Genomic DNA, 21,916 nt, shown 5'->3' on the forward strand with positions numbered 1-21,916 from the left:
TTTCCAACACCCCTCACGTAAGGACATTCCACTTTACAAAACCATGCAATTAGCCATCATGTGGGCTTTATCATTGTCTGGAATTGTTCCACATCCAAAATTTTTAAAATTTATTTAAAAGGACCAGACGCTCTTTCAACTTCCTCATTCACTTAGTCCAACTGTGATTGCTCTTTGATCTCTTTGAGACTGTTTGCGATCTCTTTCTTCTCTCTGGCTGTCATCCCTCTAAAGGCTTCACTCTTCCTGTCCAGCCTTGATGCCCTGGCATGCCACCCTGAGCACTCTGGTACGAGCACCCTTAGCAGTCTTCTTGGACCTGTGCTCCAAATGCCCAATCACTGATCAGTCCTCTCATCCTCTGGATGGTTCTTTCTTGGGACTGAACATCAGAGAAGGGAATTGCACAGTTTCCTCATTGGTGCCGTGGCCTGGTCTGAAACCCGGGTTCAGCTGTCCTTTTAATCTTGTGCTTGCTGCCTTCTCCTCTACAACGGCTATTCTGAAACTTCACTGTTCCTCTCATACCCTATTTTTACTTTATAGAGAAAATGGAGGCCTGCACTTGTGGCTTCCTTCCTGCCCATGTTTGTTGACATTTTTCTCTTCCTCCTCCATCGTATTATATTTGACTTTGTATTCTTCTTTGAGTAGATACCTAGGAATGTGCGTAGAATGAAAAACCTGCAATTGCTAACTCAATGCTTATTCTTTAATTGGAAAACCAGGTTGTAACCCTGTCTCTGCCACTTGCTGGCCCAGGAGAGTCAGGGCAAGTTCTTCTGGTGTTCAGGATCTTGCATTTTAAATGAGGTTATTACATATTTAAATTTATTGAAGTACGGAAATCTGTTTTAAGGTACAGCCATTCCCTTTGAGAATTATATGTAGGTTAAAGGTATGTTCCTCCACAGTGTATCCATTGATATTAAAATGAGAAGACAAATACTGTGCTGGGATGGGGAGCGGGGCAGGGTCTGACCACCCAGAGGCTCATAGCCTAGTGTAGGAAGCAGGTGGATAAGAATTAAAATAAGGTTAAGAAGCCTTCTAAGAGGGGGAGATTTTGAAAGGTGGGCTTTGAAGTGGGCTTGTGAAATTTACTTTCTCTAATAGATCTAAATAACTATGAATATTGGGGGGGTGGTGGTGGTGGTGATAATCTTGCAGTTATTTTGTCTTCCAGTTAGGAGCATCTTGCTGTTAGGGTGGGGAGGCAGGTGCTTGGTTGGAGAGCGTCCAGGTGAAGACAGCTCCTAGGTGAGCAGGGCTTTCTGCAAGACTGGTGCTCCGCCTTGCACAATAGCCCTTGGCCCGGGAGGCATAATGATTATTGCCAGGAAGGCTGCTCTTGATTATTCCCCTATCTGAGCCCTTCCTGATTTGAGGGAGAATGTATTGATTTCAGGTTTTGACTTTTTTGTCATCGTACTTATCCCTTTTGTATGCGTATTTGAAATAACAAACTAAAACTTTCCTTAGGCTGGCCTGGTGGTGTAAGTGGGTAAGTTCCTGCACTCTACTTTGGTGGCCTGGGGTTTGCTGGTTTGGATCCTGAGCATGGACCTACCCACTGCTCATCAAGCCATACTGTGGTGGCATCCCACATAGGATATACAGCTATGTACTGGGGCTTTGGGGAAGGGAAAAAAAGAGGAAGATTGGCAATAGATGTGAGCTCAGGGCCAATCTTCCTCACCAAAAAGCATACCTAAAAAAAAAAAAAGACTTTCCTGTAGCTGATGCTTCTGAGGGCCTGATAACAAAACAGATCCAGCTATGGGAATGTGTTGTTCATTGTGGATAAGCCAGATAATTTTGACTGTAAACTTGGAAATTAGTACTTGGGACCAGAAGAATCCTTAAATTATTACTCCAAACCCCTTGTGGGAGAGAATTGCCATCGATTTTGACTTCCCTTCCCTAAAAACCCTGTGACTCATTCATTTAAAGAGATTTATTGTTTGTTGTATATAAGGTACATTGCTAGGTGCCATCAGGATTTGTAGAGTTCAACATTTTTCACCGTAAGTTTGATTGATAACCATCTACCAGTGCAAAGTGGGGTGTAGAATCAGAGAGAAGACACCTTGACTGCCATGGCCTGGGAAGTCGCACATAACACATCCCTTCACAATATACAAAAATGGTTGTTGTGGCTAGAGGGAAATAGCTTCTTCATATTTTCCTCCAAAAGTGAAATTTCCTTTTTGCCAAGTAGCTATCAAAATAACTTCTTTAAAGAAACTTACATGTAGTAATTTTCTAGCAACTTGAAGTACTGGCTTAGGAGAGTCAACTGTTTGTTTGTTTGTTTGTTTTACGGAGGAAGATTCGCCCTGAGCTACCATCTGTGCCAATTTTCCTCTATGTTGTATGTGGCTCGCTGCTGCAGCATGGCAGCTACAAGTGGTGTAGGTCTGTGCCTGCCTGGGAACCAAACCCAGGCCACTGAAGCAGAGCACGCCGAACTTAACCACTAGGCCACAGGGCCTGCCCCGAGAGTCAGCTTTTCTTAAGAAACTTTTCCCGAAACAACTTGTATATCTTCCAGCAGAATATTTTAAGTATAGGTTGAAAGTGATTTTAATCTAACAGGGAGTTTCCACTTAATTTTGGGCATCAGAACTTAAACATTCGAGTTCAAAACTTCCTTCCCAGAACTTTTTTCTTTAGAGGAAGATTAGCCCTGCTCTAACATCTGCTGCCAATCCTCCTCTTTTTGCTGAGGAAGACTGGCCCTGAGCTAACATCCATGCCCATCTTCCTCTACTTTATATGTAGGATATCTGTCACAGCATGGCTTGACAAGCAGTGAATAGGTCTGTGCCTGGGATCAGAACCGGCAAACCTCGGGTCGCTGCAGCAGAATGTGCTGCAAACTTAACCGCTGAGCCACCAGGCCGGCTCCCGCACAACTCTTTTAAATTAACATTACTTGTGACTTTTAATAACTCATACTCAAATCTGAAGTCTTTTTGCCTCAGAGGAACCTACCTATAAAGAAAAGAACAGTAGAATTGGAAGTATAATTTGTAGAATGGGTTTGAATAAAGAAGATCGGAATGGTTGGGCCTTTGTCTCTTAGGGAATAAATTGTAACCTCATGATGCCATATTTCCCAGCTATGCAACTTAAGCAAAACCAAAGGCCAGTTCTTTACCTATTATCACAGTTGTTTTGTGATTGCTTGGTTAATAGCCCACTTGTCCTCCCCAGCTCTTCTGGACAAAGTATCTGAATCCTCCAGAAGTTCAGTGACTGGTTTCAGGTCACAATGCTAGGACCAGGGCTAGGATGAGGTCTCTAGATTCCTAGGCTTTATGTACTACAGGGAAACAAAAAGAAAGTGAGAGAGACCTCCTGGAATTTCAAGTATTCGTCAAAGGTTGGTTTTTCCCAGCCTCTGAAACCCTAAAAGAATGTTGAGATATGACTCTTGCTTTCAGGAAGCTTCTATAATGCAGATTTCCGTCAATTTCCAGCCAGCAGCCACTGCCCCCTCCAGACCTCTTTGTTTCCTCAGTCGTCTCTATTCTGCTTTGTTTTCTCTTATTTGCTCTCTTCTATATTATTTATCTTGTAGGCTGCTTCAGACCCCCCACTGCCACCACCCATTTCCTTTCTTTTGATAAATACTAAAGGTTGCTAATGCAAAGAAAAGTTCTAAAGGTAGTCATATGGAAGACATGGCTATTATTTAGAAGAGTCAAACCTTACTAGGTTGAACAAAAATTTTTGGGGCCCCAAATTTGTTTTTGGTGTTTCTCTCTTTTCCAGAAATTAAAAAAAAAAAAAAATTATTACGTACACCTCAGTTTCCAGTGTTTCACTTGTAAATTTTGTTACTCTGGCTTTATTGATTTATTTTTTATTTTATTTATTTATTTTTTAAGATTTTATTTTTTTCCTTTTTCTCCCCAAAGCCCCCCAGTACATAGTTGTATAGTCTTTGTTGTGTCCTTCTAGTTGTGGCATGGGGGATGCTGCCTCAGCGTGGTTTGATGAGCAGTGCCATGTCCGCGCCCAGGATTCGAACCAACGAAACACTGGGCCGCCTACAGCGGAGCGCGCGAACTTAACCACTCAGCCACGGGGCCAGCCCCTTTATTGATTTATTTTGATGAAACCAAGGAGGCACCTTCAGAGACGACTTTGCTTTGAGGTCAGATGGATGATAGTGTGATGGGAGAAGCTCCCTCAAATGGAGTCTGCACAAAGCATGTGTTTAGATATTCAGGACAAGTGGATAATAAGATTTTATTATTATCTTGAAATTTTAAGGTTAATTCAGGTATGGATGTGAGGGATATTATGAAATGCAGCATTTTCCTGCCTGGTATCTCATTGCCTGATGTCGCATGGATTTAACTGAGTTTTTTTTGCATTCCTTGCAAATGAGAATATATAGGAATGTTCTTTGTAACTTATAAGCTGCTATAAATGTCAGTTAATTGCTTGATTTGGAGGAACTCTCGCATCTGTATTCATTGCAGCCTAGTTAAATCTGTCAACAAATATTGAGAACAGAGTGGGTGTGAAGCCTGTGTTCTGGCTTCTGTTTGTCTCTATTAGAGAATAAACATGGTCCCTGCCCTCAGCTCACAGATTTGACTTGAAATTGTGTAAACAGGCAGTATGGCACTCTAGAAGAGAAAAATTTTAATGCCAGTATTAGTCTACGATTGCAGACAAGGTGGCGGTCATGGCTACAATAGTGCCATTGTGGTTTCGAGGTGAAATAGATTTTGGCTTGTCTTGAAATCGTCTCACTGTTTTATCTAGGGTAACTTTTGTTATATTTTATATACCATTGTAATCACTGTGCAGAATTCTGACAAACAACATGAGGACGTTGTACCTATCCCTGAAGGCTTTATGTTTAAAAGGAGAAATTCAAGAAGTGAAAGTAAGCTTAGTAGTTGAGATTTAGCTTCTGAAGGTTTTAACAGGAGGAATCTGTGGCACCTGGGAAACTTACATGTTGGATGATAGTAGAAAAATAAGGAGATTTAGGTGACTTCAGGTCGTTAGTCTTCTGAGGGTGATGTCACATACTCATGTTTTAGTTTCTTATAAATGAACGTTATAGGAAATTTTCTCCCGTTAGCTAATTTCAGTTGTAACTTAGAGGCTGATCTTTCCTCTCTTCCTCAAAAGTAAATAATTTAAAGAAATGACAGCTGAAGTTCTCTACTTTTTCAAGGATTTAAGTATTTAAATCCAACCATATATTTGTACTGCTTGCTGTCATAGATGCTAAGGTTTTTTAAAATTAAAAAAAAAAATTTTTTTTTAAGATTTTATTTTTTTCCCTTTTTCTCCCCAAAGCCCCCCAGTACGTAGTTGTATATTCTTCGTTGTAGGTCCTTTTAGTTGTGGCATGTGGGATGCTGCCTCAGCGTGGTTTGATGAGCAGTGCCATGTGTGCACCCAGGATTTGAACCAACGAAACCCTGGGCTGCCTGCAGCAGAGCACGCGAACTTAACCACTTGGCCACGGGGCCACCCCTGATGCTAAGGTTTTATGGGCAAAAGTTGAGGGATTCTATCTGGCCAGTATTTATTTGCGTTACACCTGTGCCTTTTGGTCTATAACATAATATTTAAAGTGAAAAAAGACAGTATTTCTTATGTTATATCCTGTAGTGCTTGTCTGAAAGTACTTCCTCACCACATGTATGGTCCTCTAGTAGCAACTTGATGCCTTCTGGCAGTTTCTTTTCAGTGTGTTGGGCTTGTCATTTAATCAGTTGCATCTGAATTACTGTGTCTGGAAGGCTGGTTTGCATCATTTCTGTTTGGTTCACTTCTGTGGCAGGTCAGTGTTCACCCTTTTTAGGGGAAAAATGACGATAGTCGACATTGTTTTGGGAAGGGAAGTGTGGTGACACAGAGGGTGTCGCTTGGGGAGAACCTGCTCGCTGCCCCCACAAGATTGCTTCCTGGTGGCCTTTATATTCAAGAATTTACCACTGTCTTCCTTTTGGTACTCAAAGTGGGGTCAAACTCAATATTCTCCATGTTTTAAATGAATTGCACTTGGCAAAGTGACTCCCTTTAACAAAGCTCATGAGAACTTTTGATTAAAGCCAGAACACCGGTTTATTAATTTATTCCCGGAATCATATTTTTCAATAAGCCAGACAGTTGTGTTGGGTTGACTAGAGCAGCACACTCTCTCCCCACTGTTAGGCTAAGAAAGGAGCCAAATCATGAGGGGTTGCTCAGTGAAAATAGAATTGGAACAAGGGAAAGTGGTTATGATACCAGCGTCTAGTGGCACTGGTCTCTGAAAGCCTGATGGGTCTGTTTCCAGAATTGGATGTGGGGGTGTGTGTTTGTAAGTATATAGGATTCTGTCATGTGCCAGATAATCTTCTCTGGACTGTACTCTGCCAGTGTTGGCCCCTCCAGCCTATTGCTGTGGTTCTTTCTGACTGCAGATAGGCACAGTCTTTAGGTCTGTTGATGAATATGAAGTTCCAGTTATGTCTTTTAGGCCACGGATGACTGGGACTCCTGGGTAGCTTTGCATGGCTCCACTCTGATCTGTGTTAAATTCAGAATTTAACTCACTGGGAGCAGTCTTATTTTTTTCCTTTCAGGTGTGTGTGTGTGTGTGTGTGTGTGTGTGTGTATGGGGTGGGGGTGGGGGGCGGTTCCTTACTGTTGCACTCCGGTATCATCAAAGTTTCTCCAGGTCACAGTTTGAATAGCTTTTAAAATATAAATTTAAGCCTTTTGCCTTGACCTGCTGTTAATGCAGGAAAGCAAGAACTAAAAAAAAAAAAGTTACAGTAGAGGGGCTGGCCTGGTGGTGCAGCGGTTAAAGTTCACACATTCTACTTTGGTGGCCTGAGGTTCACCAGTTCAAATCTCGGGTGCGGACCTACACACCACTTTGTCAAGCCATGCTGTGGTAGGCGTCCCACACATAAAGTAGAGGAAGATGGGCATGGATGTTAGCTCAAGGCCAGTCTTCCTCAGTAAAAAGAGGAGGATTGGAAGTGGATGTTAGCTTAGGGCTAATCTTCCTCAAAAAAAAAAAAAAAATTACAGCAGATATCTGATAGCCTCTTGCACTTTAGTCAAGACGACTGATATGGAAGATGCAACTATTCTGAAAACAGCTGAGCTCCCCCAAATAGGCATGCAGGGTGTCTGGGATGAGATGCCCAAGTTGGTGTCTCCTAGTCCTTGCCCTGTGGAACATGTATTCTGAGTAGCACGGTGGGTCTGCTGTGGATTGGTGGTGAGCAGGGTGATTAATCACGGGCAGCTTTACTACCACCATCATGGGACCCGAGCTGCTCAGTGATCAAGGGAAATCCGGGGCTCTGGAGGAGTTCACTGAAAGATCTTGAACGAGCTCTGTTGGCATGGCTCCATCAGTATTTTTCTGTGTTTTATTTTTAAAGTGTGTAGTCTTTGCTACATGACAAACTCTGAAGTTTGATTGATTTATTTGGAAAATAAAATGTGCTTACCAGGCATCTATTTATTATTTAATTTTGCTTCCATTTTTTATGCTACAGCATTTTGCGTTGTCTCTTTTAAGCATGACCGTCAGGAGAAATTTGTGTTTCCACAGTTCTGCAGTTTATTAGGGAAGCGGACTGTGGCTGTCTTCCAGATAGAGTGCTTGCCCTTTAGGTGAAACCCAAGTCTCTTCACCGGGGTTCATTCAAGTAGCATTTTTAAAAAAGAATTAGGCTCTAAACCGTGCCCCTTTTGTGTGTAAAGACTTGTTTGTAAGATGATTTAGCCCTAATAAACTTCACTATTGCTTTCTCCAAATTCTGCTTAAGATACTATCTTCCACGTGTCCCTCAGGTTTGTTTCTTGTTGAATTTTGTTTGATTGCTGTTGCCCGAAGTTTTCATTGCTCTGAGAGGAGAGGCTGGTGCGTGGAAGGAGGAGGACTCTTGCTGGGAGTCAGCAGATTTGGATTCTGGCCCTGTTCTTAATTAGCTGCGTGACCCCTGGGCAAGTCAGCCTCCTAGGGTCTCTATTTCTGCTGTAGAAAAACAAAGGGCTTAGAAAAATAAACACAAGTCTGGGCCAAGTGATAAGAAAGGTCACCGTGTGCGCTTATGCTGCGCGGTTCTGTGAATGGCAGCACGTTGGGACTCTTCCTCCCTCTCGGTGGTCCCCACAATCCCTCTGCTTCATTCTGGGGTTGAGGTTGTGTGGGGTGTTAGACTGATGCCATTTTAACCGTTCAAGCTGACTAGGCAGGTTGGGTGACCTCTTCTATGTAGGAGTTGCGCTCTCATTTCCCCTCTCTCTCCTCTCCTCTCTCCTTACTTTTTCTCCTTTCTTTCAAGAGCAAACTGCTTGCCTTCTACCTTCCTCTCCTTAGTGCATTAACAAGGGTGTGATGGTAACACAAGCCACTCAGATTTGTTACTGTCTGGAGTTGTCCAGCCATCTCATCTGAGTCAGTGCAGGGAAGAGGGAGCTAAAGGAGACTGACCAAATGATGAAATAATAGTCCTTTTGTCTGTCTCTTGCTATAGGAGTGGTTTCATGTTTCAGCTAAGGCCTGGGCCATTGTGTTGTTTTTATGCTCAGTACAACCCTGCTTAAGAATACAGCTCATTATTTAAAGGATTCAGCTGTAATGCCATAGATCTGTTCTTCTTTTCTTCTCTACCCCCTCCAAAAAGTTATAACAATATGCAGTAAAAATCTCCTGTAGTGTGTGCTGTTTGATCGGATCCCCTGACATCAGGGTTAAAAATGTGTTCCCACTGTATTTATTTTGCAATGCTTACAAGGTATGTTTCATTCTGATAACCTTCCAAAATGTTTTCTTTGTGGTTATATAATCAGTAGCACCTGTAAAACATGCTTTTAACTAGGTAGCTTCCTTCTTAACCATCATCTTTTTGATTCTCTGTTTTAATGTTTTCTTTTGATGAACTAGGCTTGGGAGCCCCGCATTCCTGTGCCAGACATCCTACAGTAACGTGCCCAGAGTTAGCCTCATAACCTTAATTAGATGTGGAATGCTGAGAATGCACTGTTGGGTTCTTTTTTTTTTTTTAACTTTTATAACAAGACAGTGAACTTCTCATCATTCATTAAAAGTTATAAAAACTCGTGTCGTTAGTATTTAGTTTCCCATTTTAGTTTATTCATAGAAAATTAATGTAAAACTCAAGGTACCTTTATGTTTATCCTGAGCGATCTGTTTGTTTCCACACAAATTACCTCTTGTGTCAATATGCAAGTTATATTCCAACTTACAACCCTTAATTCCTCTTCCCTCCCCTCCTTTTCTCTTTAGAGGCAAAGGAGCATTGAAAATGTTAAAGGCTGTGCTGAAGAAGAGCCGAGAGGGAGGAAAGGGACTCAAGAAGGAAACAGGTATGCGTAGAAGATTGAGTTGAGTTGAACAAGCGTGGTGGGCGTGGGGCAGCGAGACCTCACCCATTCCAGGCTGGGCAGATGACATTGCATCAGGAATGGGTCAGAGAAGTGGTATGGGTTAGACACATGTAGTACTGGAGGCTATGAAAAACTAAATGTATTTCTGAGCTTTCTTATGGGAAGTGACTTTGAAAGTTGAATTTGGGTTCTGAACCAAATCCTTTCCCAGAAGATGTGTGAGGTTCCTAATTTTAACAGGTCATTCATATCCAAAGGCAGAGTTAGAGACATTGAGGGATAGCAGGTGCGTCCAGGAATTTAGTTTCTAGAAAGCCTTTTCCTTTTTTCCACAGGCGATTGCATTTTATATGTTCGAGCAACTGCTGGCTGACTAGTCCTCATCTTTTGAGTATCAAATTTTCCTCCTAACAGGTGTAGCTCCACTTAATGCCAGACTGCTAGGTTTCATTATGATGAGAGCTACTTCATGTGGCTTGGATTTCATTCCTGTTGGTAGAGTACTGGTGCATATGTGGTCATTGTGACTCTAGTCTGCGTTCCATGTGAGAAACTCCTCTTAAGTTTGTTTTGGTGATCGCTCAGTGTTACACCCTGGAGCAAGTTTCTTTTGATAGAAAAACTACATATTGCCTACCTGTATTGCACAATGAAAATCTGTTAGCATGGATTGATTTCCCGGAAGTGTGCCATTTCACTCTGTAAACTCACGTTAATCCAGAGTCATAGAATGACTGGTTTTCTGAGTTATTGTATATTGAATAACATTTGAGTTTTAATTTCTAGTAAGGTATAAATAAATACACTTGTTACCAAAACATCACTGAATTATGGTTAACTCTTTAATTCAAAAGGTTTTATAATAGATAATGTTAATATTTGTTGTTTCTGTACTTGTATAAGAGAAACTTTTTGGTTATATGAAACCTAGACAAATTTTCTATTTATTATTAATTATCCTTTAAACAAAGTCTGCACAATGGCAGACTTACCTTTAGAGACTTTGTTGTAAAGTTGCTGTTAAGGTCCCATAAGAAGCTTCTCATTAATGCCTGGGTAAGCAGGTACAAAGAAAAGAAGAAACCAGTTTTTAATGATAGAAACAGGAGACCATAGTTAGCTCTTAACCTTAGAAAATCAACCTCTAGCTTTGAATAATTAATTAGAATTGTTACTATGGAGAATTTTCAGTTCACATAATTTCTATCCAGGAGGGCATTCACCCTCTGCTGGGTCAAGGCCAAAGCATCCTTCTCTTTAGTTCCCTGAAAGCCATTAAAAAAAAATTTATTTTCAATTTTGGCTCGCCTGACACTCATCCTAGGAATTTTATTATTTGCTTCTTTAGATGCCTTTGTAATTTCCAGCATAGTTAGGTCCTAAGCTGTCTGTTGGGCTGGCGCTGCCAACCAGTGGGTTATTTTTCTCAGGGCCAGGGTCTCCAAGCCAAAACTCCCTACTTAGTCACGGAGTCTTTCACAACAGACCTACCGTACTCTTTGACCAGTGCCAGACTCATGTGGAATAACAGTATATTAATGATTTTCGGAACCCTGCCTTTCAGATGGGCCAGATGGTGAATGCAGTTTGTGTTTGAGACTTTTTCCGTTTTAGAGCATGTGATTTTGGGTTTATTTCTCCCTTTGGTCTTTAAGATCAACTGCTGATTGTCCTGAATTATTTCTTCATGATGATCCTACACTATGGCTTTTCACTAATGCAAACCAACTTGAAAAAGCAATGGGAACATTTTTCATAAAACATCTGTATGTTATGTGCCTTTTTTCTCTTAACTAGAACCTGGTTATATTAGTTGGGGAACAAAACAGATGGACTTTTAAATCTTGATGAAGTTGTCACAAGATGATTAGGGAAAATACTTGGAATTTGATCATTTATATGTTGAGCTCTGTGCCAACTCTCATTATATAAGTAAATCATAGCTAAGATTTTCTGTAAATGAAAGCTGGCTAATCTGCTGAGACTGCTTTGAAACTTGGGTAATAATATCTCCTGCAATATGGAAAAATTTTGCTCTACTGTTTCCAATTAAAACCATTCTTGGTTGCAAAGACAAAGGAAAATTCATTTTTATATACTTGAACTCAGTCATAGAAATTTAGGAAATATTCATGTCAAATATTGAGCTCAGCTTTTCGTATCCTTTGTTTTTATAGACAATCTTGAACTACACTTTTATGTCGAAGCTATTTTGAGAATTTGGAAAATATAATCACTGAGTTAAATTTAGTATTCTTCAAAAGAAAACAATTTTTCGGACGTGTTGAAAAGTTGTTATACACTCAGTTCCTATCCTGAAAAGAAAACGTCACATATATCTATTTTAAACTATTGGTAAAATTTTAGCAGGTATTGAAATTCAAGTTATATGTATATAAGGGCATTTGAAATATGTACAGTGAGTATTAAACTTTGAAAGCCTTTGAGTAAACTCTAAGAATAGCAAAATTCTTTTTTTTTTTTTTTTTATAATTATACTTTTTACCTAGGAAATGCTTATAGCTGAGCAAAAAGTGTTTTCTGGAGGCTATAGAATCAAGTTGGAGAATGCAGTGTTAAAAACTTTAAAATGGGGGCTGACCCTGTGGCCGAGTGGTTAAGTTCGCGCGCTCCGCTGCAGGCGGCCCAGTGTTTCGTTAGTTCGAATCCTGGGCGCGGACATGGCACTGCTCATCAGACCACGCTGAGGCAGCGTCCCACATGCCACAACAAGAAGAACCCACAACGAAGAATACACAACTATGTACCGGGGGGCTTTGGGGAGAAAAAGGAAAAAATAAAATCTTTAAAAAAAAAAAAAAACTTTAAAATGTTTTTTGGGAAATTACATTTACCTGTCCCCATTAGTCCATCATTGCAAATGAGCACTGTATTTCTCTCTTGACTTTGAGTTAGGCCTAAGGGAGCAAAAATCAATATTAAACCATAATGTGGGGAGGTCCAGACGAGGGCATCTATTTTTTCTTTCCCTGCTTTTATGTTAGGCCCTTGATCTAAAATAAGCAAATGAGGTGTTTTCTTTATTTTGAAGCTCTCCAGAGAGGTCTGCAACCTTCCACCACATGTCTAAGTAACCTTTGCTATCAGAAAACTTTCATGTTGCTATTATTAAATGTACTTAATTTAAAAATAATTACTGCATTCTAAGATTGAGAGTATTCTGATATCAAATCTGGACCTAATAAGAGTTTAGACTGAATATATAAGAGCAGCATAGGAAATTAATGTCTTTTATGTACAGCAGCACTGATTAGAAAATGAGTAGCAAAAAAAGGCCCATTTTATGATAGAAACAAAAACTTTAAATAACCTAAAGAAGAAATGTACGAGCCTTATATTGAAGAAAATAATAAAACTTTACTGAAGGAATTAAAGGAAGACCTGAATAAATGGAAAGAAATACCAGGGGCTGGCCCCGTGGTGCAGCAGTTAAGTTTGCACCTTTGGCTTCTCAGCAGCCCGGGGTTCTCGGGTTTGGATCCCAGGTGTGGACATGGCATCGCTTGGCAAAAAAAGCCATGCTGTGGTAGGTGTCCTACGTATAAAATAGAGGAAGATGGGCATGGATGTTAGCTCAGGTCCAGTCTTCCTCAGCAAAAAAGAGGAAGATTGGCAGTAGTTAGCTCAGGGCTAATCTTCCTCAAAAAAAAAAACAACAAAAAAAACCCAAAGGAATACCATATTCCTGAATGGGCAGATTCATTATTTTAAACTGACCAGCTCTCACAAAATTATCTATACATCTTATTTAATCTGTAATGCAATCCCAACTATTTTCTTTTTTAAGGACTTTATTTTTTTAGAGCAGTTTTAGGTTCACAGCAAAATTGAGAAGAAGGTATAGCAATTTCCTGTATACTCCCTGGCTCCCCTCATTCATAGCCTCTCCTATTATCAACATCCCCTACCAAAGTGGTACATTTGTTACAATTGATAATGTACATTGACACATCATAATCACCCCAGATCCATAGTTTACATTAGGGTTCATTCTTGGTGTGCTTCATTCTCTGGATCTGGACAAGTGTATAATGACATCTATCCGCACTTATAGTATCATTCAGAGTATTTTCACTGCCCAAAAAATCCTGTCAGTTTTTAAAAAATACACCATAACCACGTGATTTAAAGATTCATCTGGAAGAGAAAATGCTTAAGAATAGCCAAGAAATAATTGAAAGTGTGGAGTAGGTGCATCTAAATGGCTGAGCCTGGTTTCCATGCCTGGGTTCTAGCTGCAAGAGAGGCTGGACATGAGTGTATTTGGATTTCTTAGCTTCTGTAGGGTAAGGTGGACTTCACCTCCCACCAAGATGCACACTGTGGAAGGTTCTTTAGTCTTAGACATTGGGCAGGTCTCCTCCACATCAGAAACTAACCAAGCACAGCTATCTGGTATAGCTCATTATAATAGCTAGTTTCTACCTAGTGAGTAAATGGCACTGCTAGTTTTCTGGACTTTTTTTTCCCAACTGATCTCCAAGGAATGAAATATAATTTTCTTTAACATCTATTATATAATCAAAACTCACAGTCTAGAGTGTTTTTGGTTTTTTCTTTTAACCCAGGAGCTCGTGGCATCTGGAAGCATTAGATGGGCAAGGCCTGTTGCCCTCCTTGGAGAGGGCTGGTCCTCTCCCTCTCTTGCCCTCTGCGAATCTTGAAACCATCATCTTTTGCCCTCTCCAGCTCTCCTGGTTGCTCCATATTGGTGTGGAAGTAGCTCCAAGCTGAGGCAGAAGAACAAAGCTTGGTGAACTCTTAATTATGGTACTGCCTCCATTAAAATAGAGACTGATTAAGGAACAGTTGCTTAATATGCCAAAATAATTGTTTATTGGTCGTTTCCTTTCAGTTTAATTATTTGTATTCTTTTTTCAGCAGGGGGGCTTAGTTTGAAGCAATTTAGATAAAGCAATATTTAAAAAAAAAAACATTTGACCTTCACCTTTTCATTGTTGAAACCCAGCTGGTTGGCTAAATGCACTAGTAATGGTGTTAATTAAGGCATTGGCTAATCTCTAAACTTAAGTATGCACTGAATTAATCTGTGAGTTTTTTGTCTAATCCTTCACTTTGACTTTGTCATAAAGGGAAGCTGTAGGCCTCTAAAGTTTAAAAGCCATTGATGTGATTGTTAAATGTGGTATTTTAAGCCATTCCAGGCTGCAGTCTGGTTTTCCCTGGTACTTTCTAAAAATGCCTCAATACAAACGATGCTTTGTTTTATCCGGAAAATATGAAGCTGCTTTTGATTATCATTGCCCATTTTCTGCGGTTGTGGACTATTATTTAGGAATTCAGTGCAGTGACTGTCTTGCTGAGTTATGGATATTTGGTATCTTGTTGTTAACTGACTCCAAAAATGTTTTCCAAGCAACAAAACAAGCAGAAATAATTTGACCTAAAGGTATTGTATTTCTCTTTAGAGGGCATTTAAACAAATTCTGCAAAATATTAGGATATGATTTAAACATAGAGTGGAACCGGGCAGGATTTTAGTAGGAGCAGGAATGCTGTTCCCTGTGGTTTAATTGGTTCCTTCATCAGTTTTTCTTTGTTGTCCCTCATACGTGTCACAGAGTCTCGAAAAAAACATAGACTTTGGAATTAGAAGATACAGATTCGGATCCTAGCTTGATCCCCTCCTGGTTTACTTGAATTTGGATAAATTTCTTAACCTTGCTAAGGTAAGGTACCTTACAGTGATGTTGTCAGAGTTAAACAAGAAAACTTTTTTGCAAAGTGTCTAGCTTGACATCTGGCTTCTGTTAGATATTCAGTACATCTCTTCTTTCTTGAGGAAACTTTAAAGAACCAATTAAAAAAAACCCTTCTAAAACTTCTTGTTTCTTCTCTGTTGAAGGGGGGAGTAGGACTGATCTCAGGCAAAAGAGTGATATTCTAGAAGCTTCTTTTCATGACTTCTTATCTTTAAATACTGATTGCGCCATTGCCTTTGGATACTAAAGGCTTTTCTGTCATCTTTACCCTTTTCCCTCATAACAAAACAGGGAAAGTGCTGACTCATTGTCTGTTGTATGGTGGTTTATACTTTGAAAATAATTTATTTTGCCTTTTAGCCTATCTCAAGTACTTGGGTTTTATCCTTTTTCTTCATTAATTTAAACTGAAAGGTTTTTTCCCTTGGTAAAGAGATTCCAAGAGTCAGCAAGCAGCTTTAAGGATAGATTTCTAAGTACGTATAAAGTTTCTGAGATGTTTCATCTCAACATATCCTTAATTAATGAAGGTCTTTGTATGTGGAAGGCCCATCCCTCACCCACTTTGTAACTTTCCCATGTGTTTTAGGGGAAATAATAAGGATGAAAGAATTAGAGAAGGAAGGGAACAAATACTTAGCGTTTGTCATGTGTCAGGCACCTGCACGTAGTGGATGACGCTGGTCCATCCTGAACTGCCTGTTTCCTGTGAGAGCCATAATTAGAGGAAGTTCTGGACCGAGAAGGAGGAGAAATCAAGACTCGTCCTAGATCTTCCACTTTTTATGGCCAATAAGACCTCCAGCAAGTCACAGCCTGTCTGAATCATCATAAAGGACATGGCGAAATTCTCAAACAACAGCACTTATTTACTTTGGTTCCATTTTTATATGTATATGTGTAAATGCAATAGAAAACTTAGGGAAATACAAATTAACAATTCAGAGTCTATTTTTTGGTCAAATCTAATTTCATAAGTAATTGTTTTCTTTAAAGCTACTTTTCTGTTTAAAAAAGTCTTATTTTGGGGCTGGCCCTGTGGCCGAGTGGTTAAGTTCGTGCACTCTGCTGCGGCGGCCCAGGGTTTCGCCGGTTCGAATCCTGGGCACAGACATGGCACCGCTTGTCAGGCCATGTTGAGGTGGCGTCCTGCATCCCATAACTAGAAGGACCTGCAACTAAGATATACGAGTATGTACTGTGGGGATTTGGGGAGATAAAGCAGGGGGAAAAAAAAAAAGATTGGCAACAGCTGTTAGTTTAGGTGCCAATCTTTTAAAAAAATAAAAAGTAAAAAAAAAGTCTTATTTTATATGGACCTTGTTTTTAAAAAGCTTTGTTGTGTGTAGCTTCTTAATTCCCATAAAAAACCCTCCATTTTTGAGTTTTCCTGTGACCTACTTGCATTTCCTAGAAGGAGAATTCCAAGGTTTTATTTCTATTTCACAGAAATATAAAAAACTTGATTTCATATATTCTACTGGCAAATGTAGTTCCTGAGGAGGGAGGTAGGCTAGCAAAGATTTTGACCTAGATTGCCTTTTTGTCCATGAAGGATGATTTAAACTTACTGTTCCTCTTAAAGGGATGAGGGCTTTGACTTTGCAGTTGTCCTGCGGTTGACGGATGGCCATTAGGGGTAACCAGTTGGGTAGCCCCACTCCTGGTGGAGAGCATCAAATTGAGAAACGCTTATTCACATCTGAAATCATAGAGTTAGAAAGTAGGATCTGTGTGTCTCCACTCTGTCTCCCACATCCTACCCACTTTGGGGACAAGCTGGTTATAACACATGAGCCATTCAAGGTGCAGGATAGATTTGGAGATTTTTTTCCCCTATGTTCTGGTGACCACAGCTCTATCTTAGGGCTAAAGATAAAACAAGACCTCAGCACTTGGTTTTTGATTTTTCACTCTCGTAAGGTTTATGTGTGTTGGAGAGTTGCCCATTTTAAAGAAAGTTTGGGAGCATCTGCCTGCTAGGTTTGGTACATGATGCCATTCTTTGTGCCCTGAGACTGTTCTAGAGCACAGCGTACCCAGGAATGATGATGTCTCTGATACAGGACGTGCACACAGGTGGCTGTGATGGTTTGGGCACTTGTCTAGAGTTTTTATAGATCATGGAACTGGCTGGTACAAGAGCCTGGATGCAAACTCCAGGTTAAGGATGGAAGAGAGCCACCTGCATGCTGCACATGTCCAGCCAACTGCCTAACATCATATAGTTAAAGCAAAGATGGGATCAAAGTGTAGCTTTTGACTCTGGACTAGTTCACTTTCTACTATGTCTTTGGCTAGCTCTATAATTTTTATCTGTAGCACTGAGTAAACATAAAAGAAAACATATCCCTGAGATAGAAGACAGTGGATTTCCTTTGTATTTATAATTTCTCTCTCTAGTGATATTTTTGAGTTTTTTCTTCTCTAGAAGAATTTTTTTTCCCCTCTCCCTCTCTAGGTTTATTTCTGAGATTCTTACCTGGTCTTAGTCTAGACTCAGTCACTGTGAGTAATATTCCTATTTCTATATCCTAAAGTCCATTTCTACCTAATGTCCTTGAGACTGTTATAAATCCATCCTATTTTTTTTGGTGAAGCCATTTAAACACCATAAGTGTAGTAATTAAATATAATATACAACTATTTTAAAAAGCTATACAATGGTATTAAAAGTAAAGACCTCATCCTCATTTCTTCTTTCTTCCCTTTTTACCCCCCAAAGGCAGTTAATGGTTTCTTATTTGATCTTTCTAGATGTTTTCTGTGCATATATGAGCATATGCACACGTATACACACCTGTATAGATACTTAGGAAAACCCACAGGGACTTTACAATGTGTTTTATTTTGTTAATTACTGTGTTGATTGAATGCAGTTTTAGACATTGTTTCATATTAGCACATACTAATATATAGGTTTTAAAAAAGTTGCTCAGTGTGATGTTGGACAAATATCCTATAATTTATTTTGTTATTCTGCTATTGATGGTTGTATCTTTTTTGTTGTCATTACAGTCAATACTCAAGTGAGTCTTCTTATACATAAGTGCCTGTACTCTCATAAGAAGAGTTGTAAGAAAAATTGTTGGTTAACAAGTTTTTTCATTTATAATTTTTCTAGATTTTGTCAAATTGCCATTCAAAAAGGTGACATTAAATTTATAATTCCACCTTCAGTAGATGAGAATGCTTGTTTATTCATGTACTTACCAACATAGGTTATAGTCAAACTACTTTGTCTTTGCCTGTATGATAGGCAAAAATTGCATCTCGTTGTTTTAATTATGCAATTCTTTAGAATGAATTCAAACACTTTTTTTAATGTTTATTGGCCATTTGAAACCATACTGCCTAAATTTGTATCCTGGCTCTGCAGTTTACCAGCTGTGTGAACTCAAGCAGATTACTTAACCTTTCTGTGCCTCATGGGTCATTTATGAGGATTAAAGGAGTTAATATTTATAAAGTGCTTAAATCCGTGCTTGGCGGATAGTATATGTTCTATAAGTATTTTTCAAAAATAAAGATTTAAATTTTCTTTCTCTGTCCTCCCTGTTTATTTACCTATTTTTTCTGTTGGGTTCAATAGCTGTTTTAATGTTTTGGTAACTGGTTGACCATTGGTCATTTACTAGCTAGAGTTCTAAGCAAGTCAAACAGGTCATGTTTAATTTTGAATTATAAAACCTAGATTCCTAAGCCATCCTTCATTTTTGATGGGATTAAGTGAAGGATTTTATTTTAATTCTGTGAGTTCAGTGTTGAAAACTGCCTGAGAGATTACAAACCATTATTTCATGGAGGTCGGCTCTCTTCCCCTGCTTTGCGTGAGAGTTTTGATGCCGCTAATCTGATTAAACCTCTTGGAGCTACATCCTTAGCTCTAAGATTCTGAAGATTAGAGGTTCTGGAGTTTTTCCCTCTGCGTCCATTAAATTGTTACCGTGGTTATTGGACTCCCCAAACAGTGCTGCAACTCCCCCCTCATTTATGGAAGCAGCATCTTAAAGATGAAGAAGCCCTGTGCTGGTTTGGCTTCAGGAAACTTCGGTAAGAGTTCCTGTTTGAACATACCTACTGGTTCTCTTTGAACAAGTTGTTTCGTTTTTCTGAACCTCAGTTTTCTTGCCTATAAAATGAAGGTAATAGTCTCTATGTGTGTCAGATAGTAATTGTGAGGGTCAAATGAAATAACGCTTTGTTTTTTCTTAAATTCAGTCATGATAATGTTGACAGTCTGGGGAAATTGTTTTGTTTTGCTTTTACCATGTGATATCCTTGGTTTTGGGAAATGCCCATTAAGCAAGGAAATAAAATATACAACCACTTAAATTTGTATCACAAGTTTTTGATACACAAATGTTGTGAGGGAGGGGTGAGAGATTTCTTTTTCTTCCTCAAGATGTTGAAGAAACCAAGAAGCAAACCACAGTTCACCAGGAAGTGAATCCCCTGGGAGAAAATATGGCAGTACTAATAAAAGTTGCCCTTTGTTCACTGTGTATCAGACAGTGTGCTAAATGCTTATGAACAGTTACCTCACATAATCAGTAGCTTATTAGTAGAAGTTAAAGAACTAGCTTAAGACTGCCCAGTTACTAGGGGGCAGAGTCAGGATGTGAACCCAGTTCATCTCTCTGTCTCTGTTTTGGGCAGTATAGCAGCCAGGTGGCTTCTCTTCAATTCCAGGTCAAGTTGCTTAACCTCCCTGTTTCCATTTTTGCATCTGTAAAATGGAGATGATAGCAGTATCTGCCTCCTAGGTGTTGGTTGTCTTGAGGGTTTAGCGAGTTAGAGAGCTTAGAACAGTGCCTGGACTGTAGGTAAGCACTTTATAAATGTTTGCTCTTAATTATAATTTATGGTAATTTCTACACCATTCTGCTTTCTTTGCTTTTCCACCCGTTGACCACCCTCTGTTTTTGGCTTTAGTAAATGGCGACATCTCAGATATTTGTGTTTCCTTCATTCCCTTGTCTGTGTGGCAGACATGACCTGGCCATTCCACCTGGTGCAGATGGAGGAGCGAGCCGTGGGGATAGGCCTGCCCTTAGCTCAGTACTGTGGGACAGTTGCTGTAAACAGTCTGGGAGGGCTGTGTTTGCTGAGAGAGGGGAGGGGGAAGGCCTGAACGCGGGGATCCGCCTCCAGAATTCTGGGCAGAGAAGATGTGTGTGCACTCAGAGGTGCTGTGCCCGTGCGATTTCAATAGTCACCACGGCCTTACAGAACGGGCCCTAGTGTAGTTGTTGAGTCCAGCAATTCCTAAACCTAGCTGGTTCGCTGGAAGCACTTGTGGCTCAAATTCCCACCAGACCTGCTGAATCACTCACCAGCGACGGGGCCCCAGCTTCTGTATTTTTTTTTTTTAATGGTTTTTGAATGGTTGGCCAGGTTTGGGAGCCACTGGTATGCCGTTTGTTTTTCTGTCTATGCAGTGCTAGCCTCGACTGCCCATGGCAGAGGTATGTGAATGTGACTTTGAAAACCCTTAGGAGAAGGGTCTCCCCTGTTATCTAGTAAACCCTGTTTTTGGCAGCCCTGTGAGGATGAATTTGAAATACAGATATACGAGCAGATGAGTGAACGGATTCCCTTACAGAAATAACAAGGGACAGAATTTGATCAAAGTAATTTGTCAGTCTATTTTATTTGGTTCTCATGTTTATCCAGATTCCTTATCAATGTTTGCTTATTCTCACACTTGCAAGTTACATACACAAAAACAAATAGCTATTGAATATAATTTTGATGTTTAATTTACATGCAACTTTATAGAAATTGTTAGTGGGCTGTCTTCCCAGAATGGTGTTCAGAGAGTGAATGAAGTAAGTAACTCGCATTGCATTTTCTATTTGAGAAATCATGATTAGAGTGGAATGTTAATATGGGGAGCTGTGGTGAGACAATATTGACGTTGTTGCTAAGATATTTTACAAGACATGTCATTGAGGCTGCTGTTTCAAAAACCGAGCAAGGATTTTTTCTTCTTTGTTTCTTTCTTTTTTTGGTGGTTTTGGTGATAAAGCAGGAATATAGCAAATAAAACGACAGAGGCAGAAAATATAAAGTCGTCTTATTCTCTCTCCCATTCCCTACCCCCCCACTACAGGCTAGGAAAAGATCTTGTTAAATAGTCACGTGTACATAATTGGTTTAGTCTTTTTTCTAGACTGTGCACTGAATTGGTTGTATTGCATTTTTACTATGTTTTTTGTGGGGAAGAAACTTTAAATGCTACCTAGAAACTTTGAGGCATTTTTTTTCCTCTAATGTTTATAGGTCCTATTTTCCTTGTAAGGAGTTGAAATAAGATAAATGCTAGCAGCTCCCTTTTATTCTCCTTCTCTTGTAATGATGCCTGTTGGCAGACAGCTTTGCTGACGGCACTGCCAGAGTTTGGATGTGAGTAGTTAGTGAGGGGGTGGTGTACTGGTTATGCTATTGTTCTAAAAGTCTTTTTCCCTCCACTTATTTTTCCACCCCCAAAATGTCAGCATGTCCAATATGACAGAATGTTCTTGATGATTATCATTCAGAGAAAGATGACTTGCTAAATTATCTGTGGATGACAGTCAGTGTTTCTTAAGCACTGAACAGACTCCAAGCTCAGTGTGCACCTTGGTTAGGGGATCCGCGTGGTGTAGGAAGGCAGGCCATTGTGATGCTGTGATTAAGAATTCTGACTGTGGGCTCAGACTGCCTAGGTTTACATCTGGACCTGCCACTCACAAACCATGGAACTCGAGGCAACTAATTTAGCTTCCTTAGGC

The 21,916-nt window shown here is 39.9% G+C and overlaps 1 protein-coding gene across 38 annotated transcripts in view; it reads left to right on the top strand.

Annotated features, from left to right (window-relative positions):
• The window catches only part of TANC1 (tetratricopeptide repeat, ankyrin repeat and coiled-coil containing 1), a 229,124-nt gene that overhangs the window by 63,570 nt on the left and 143,638 nt on the right, over positions 1–21,916 (top strand). For 33 of the 38 annotated variants that reach the window (XM_070241053.1, XM_070241035.1, XM_070241042.1 and 30 more), the window contains one exon: positions 9,296–9,375. The exons of the other annotated variants lie outside the window; for them this stretch is intronic. In XM_070241053.1, coding sequence (XP_070097154.1) covers positions 9,315–9,375 — 61 coding nt within the window. In that variant the 5' untranslated portion in view covers positions 9,296–9,314. The remainder of the gene's footprint in view (positions 1–9,295; positions 9,376–21,916) is intronic. 38 annotated transcript variants of the gene reach the window in all.

The sequence above is a fragment of the Equus caballus genome, chromosome 18, assembly GCF_041296265.1.
Source record: "Equus caballus isolate H_3958 breed thoroughbred chromosome 18, TB-T2T, whole genome shotgun sequence".
NCBI classification, from domain to species: Eukaryota; Metazoa; Chordata; class Mammalia; order Perissodactyla; family Equidae; genus Equus; species Equus caballus.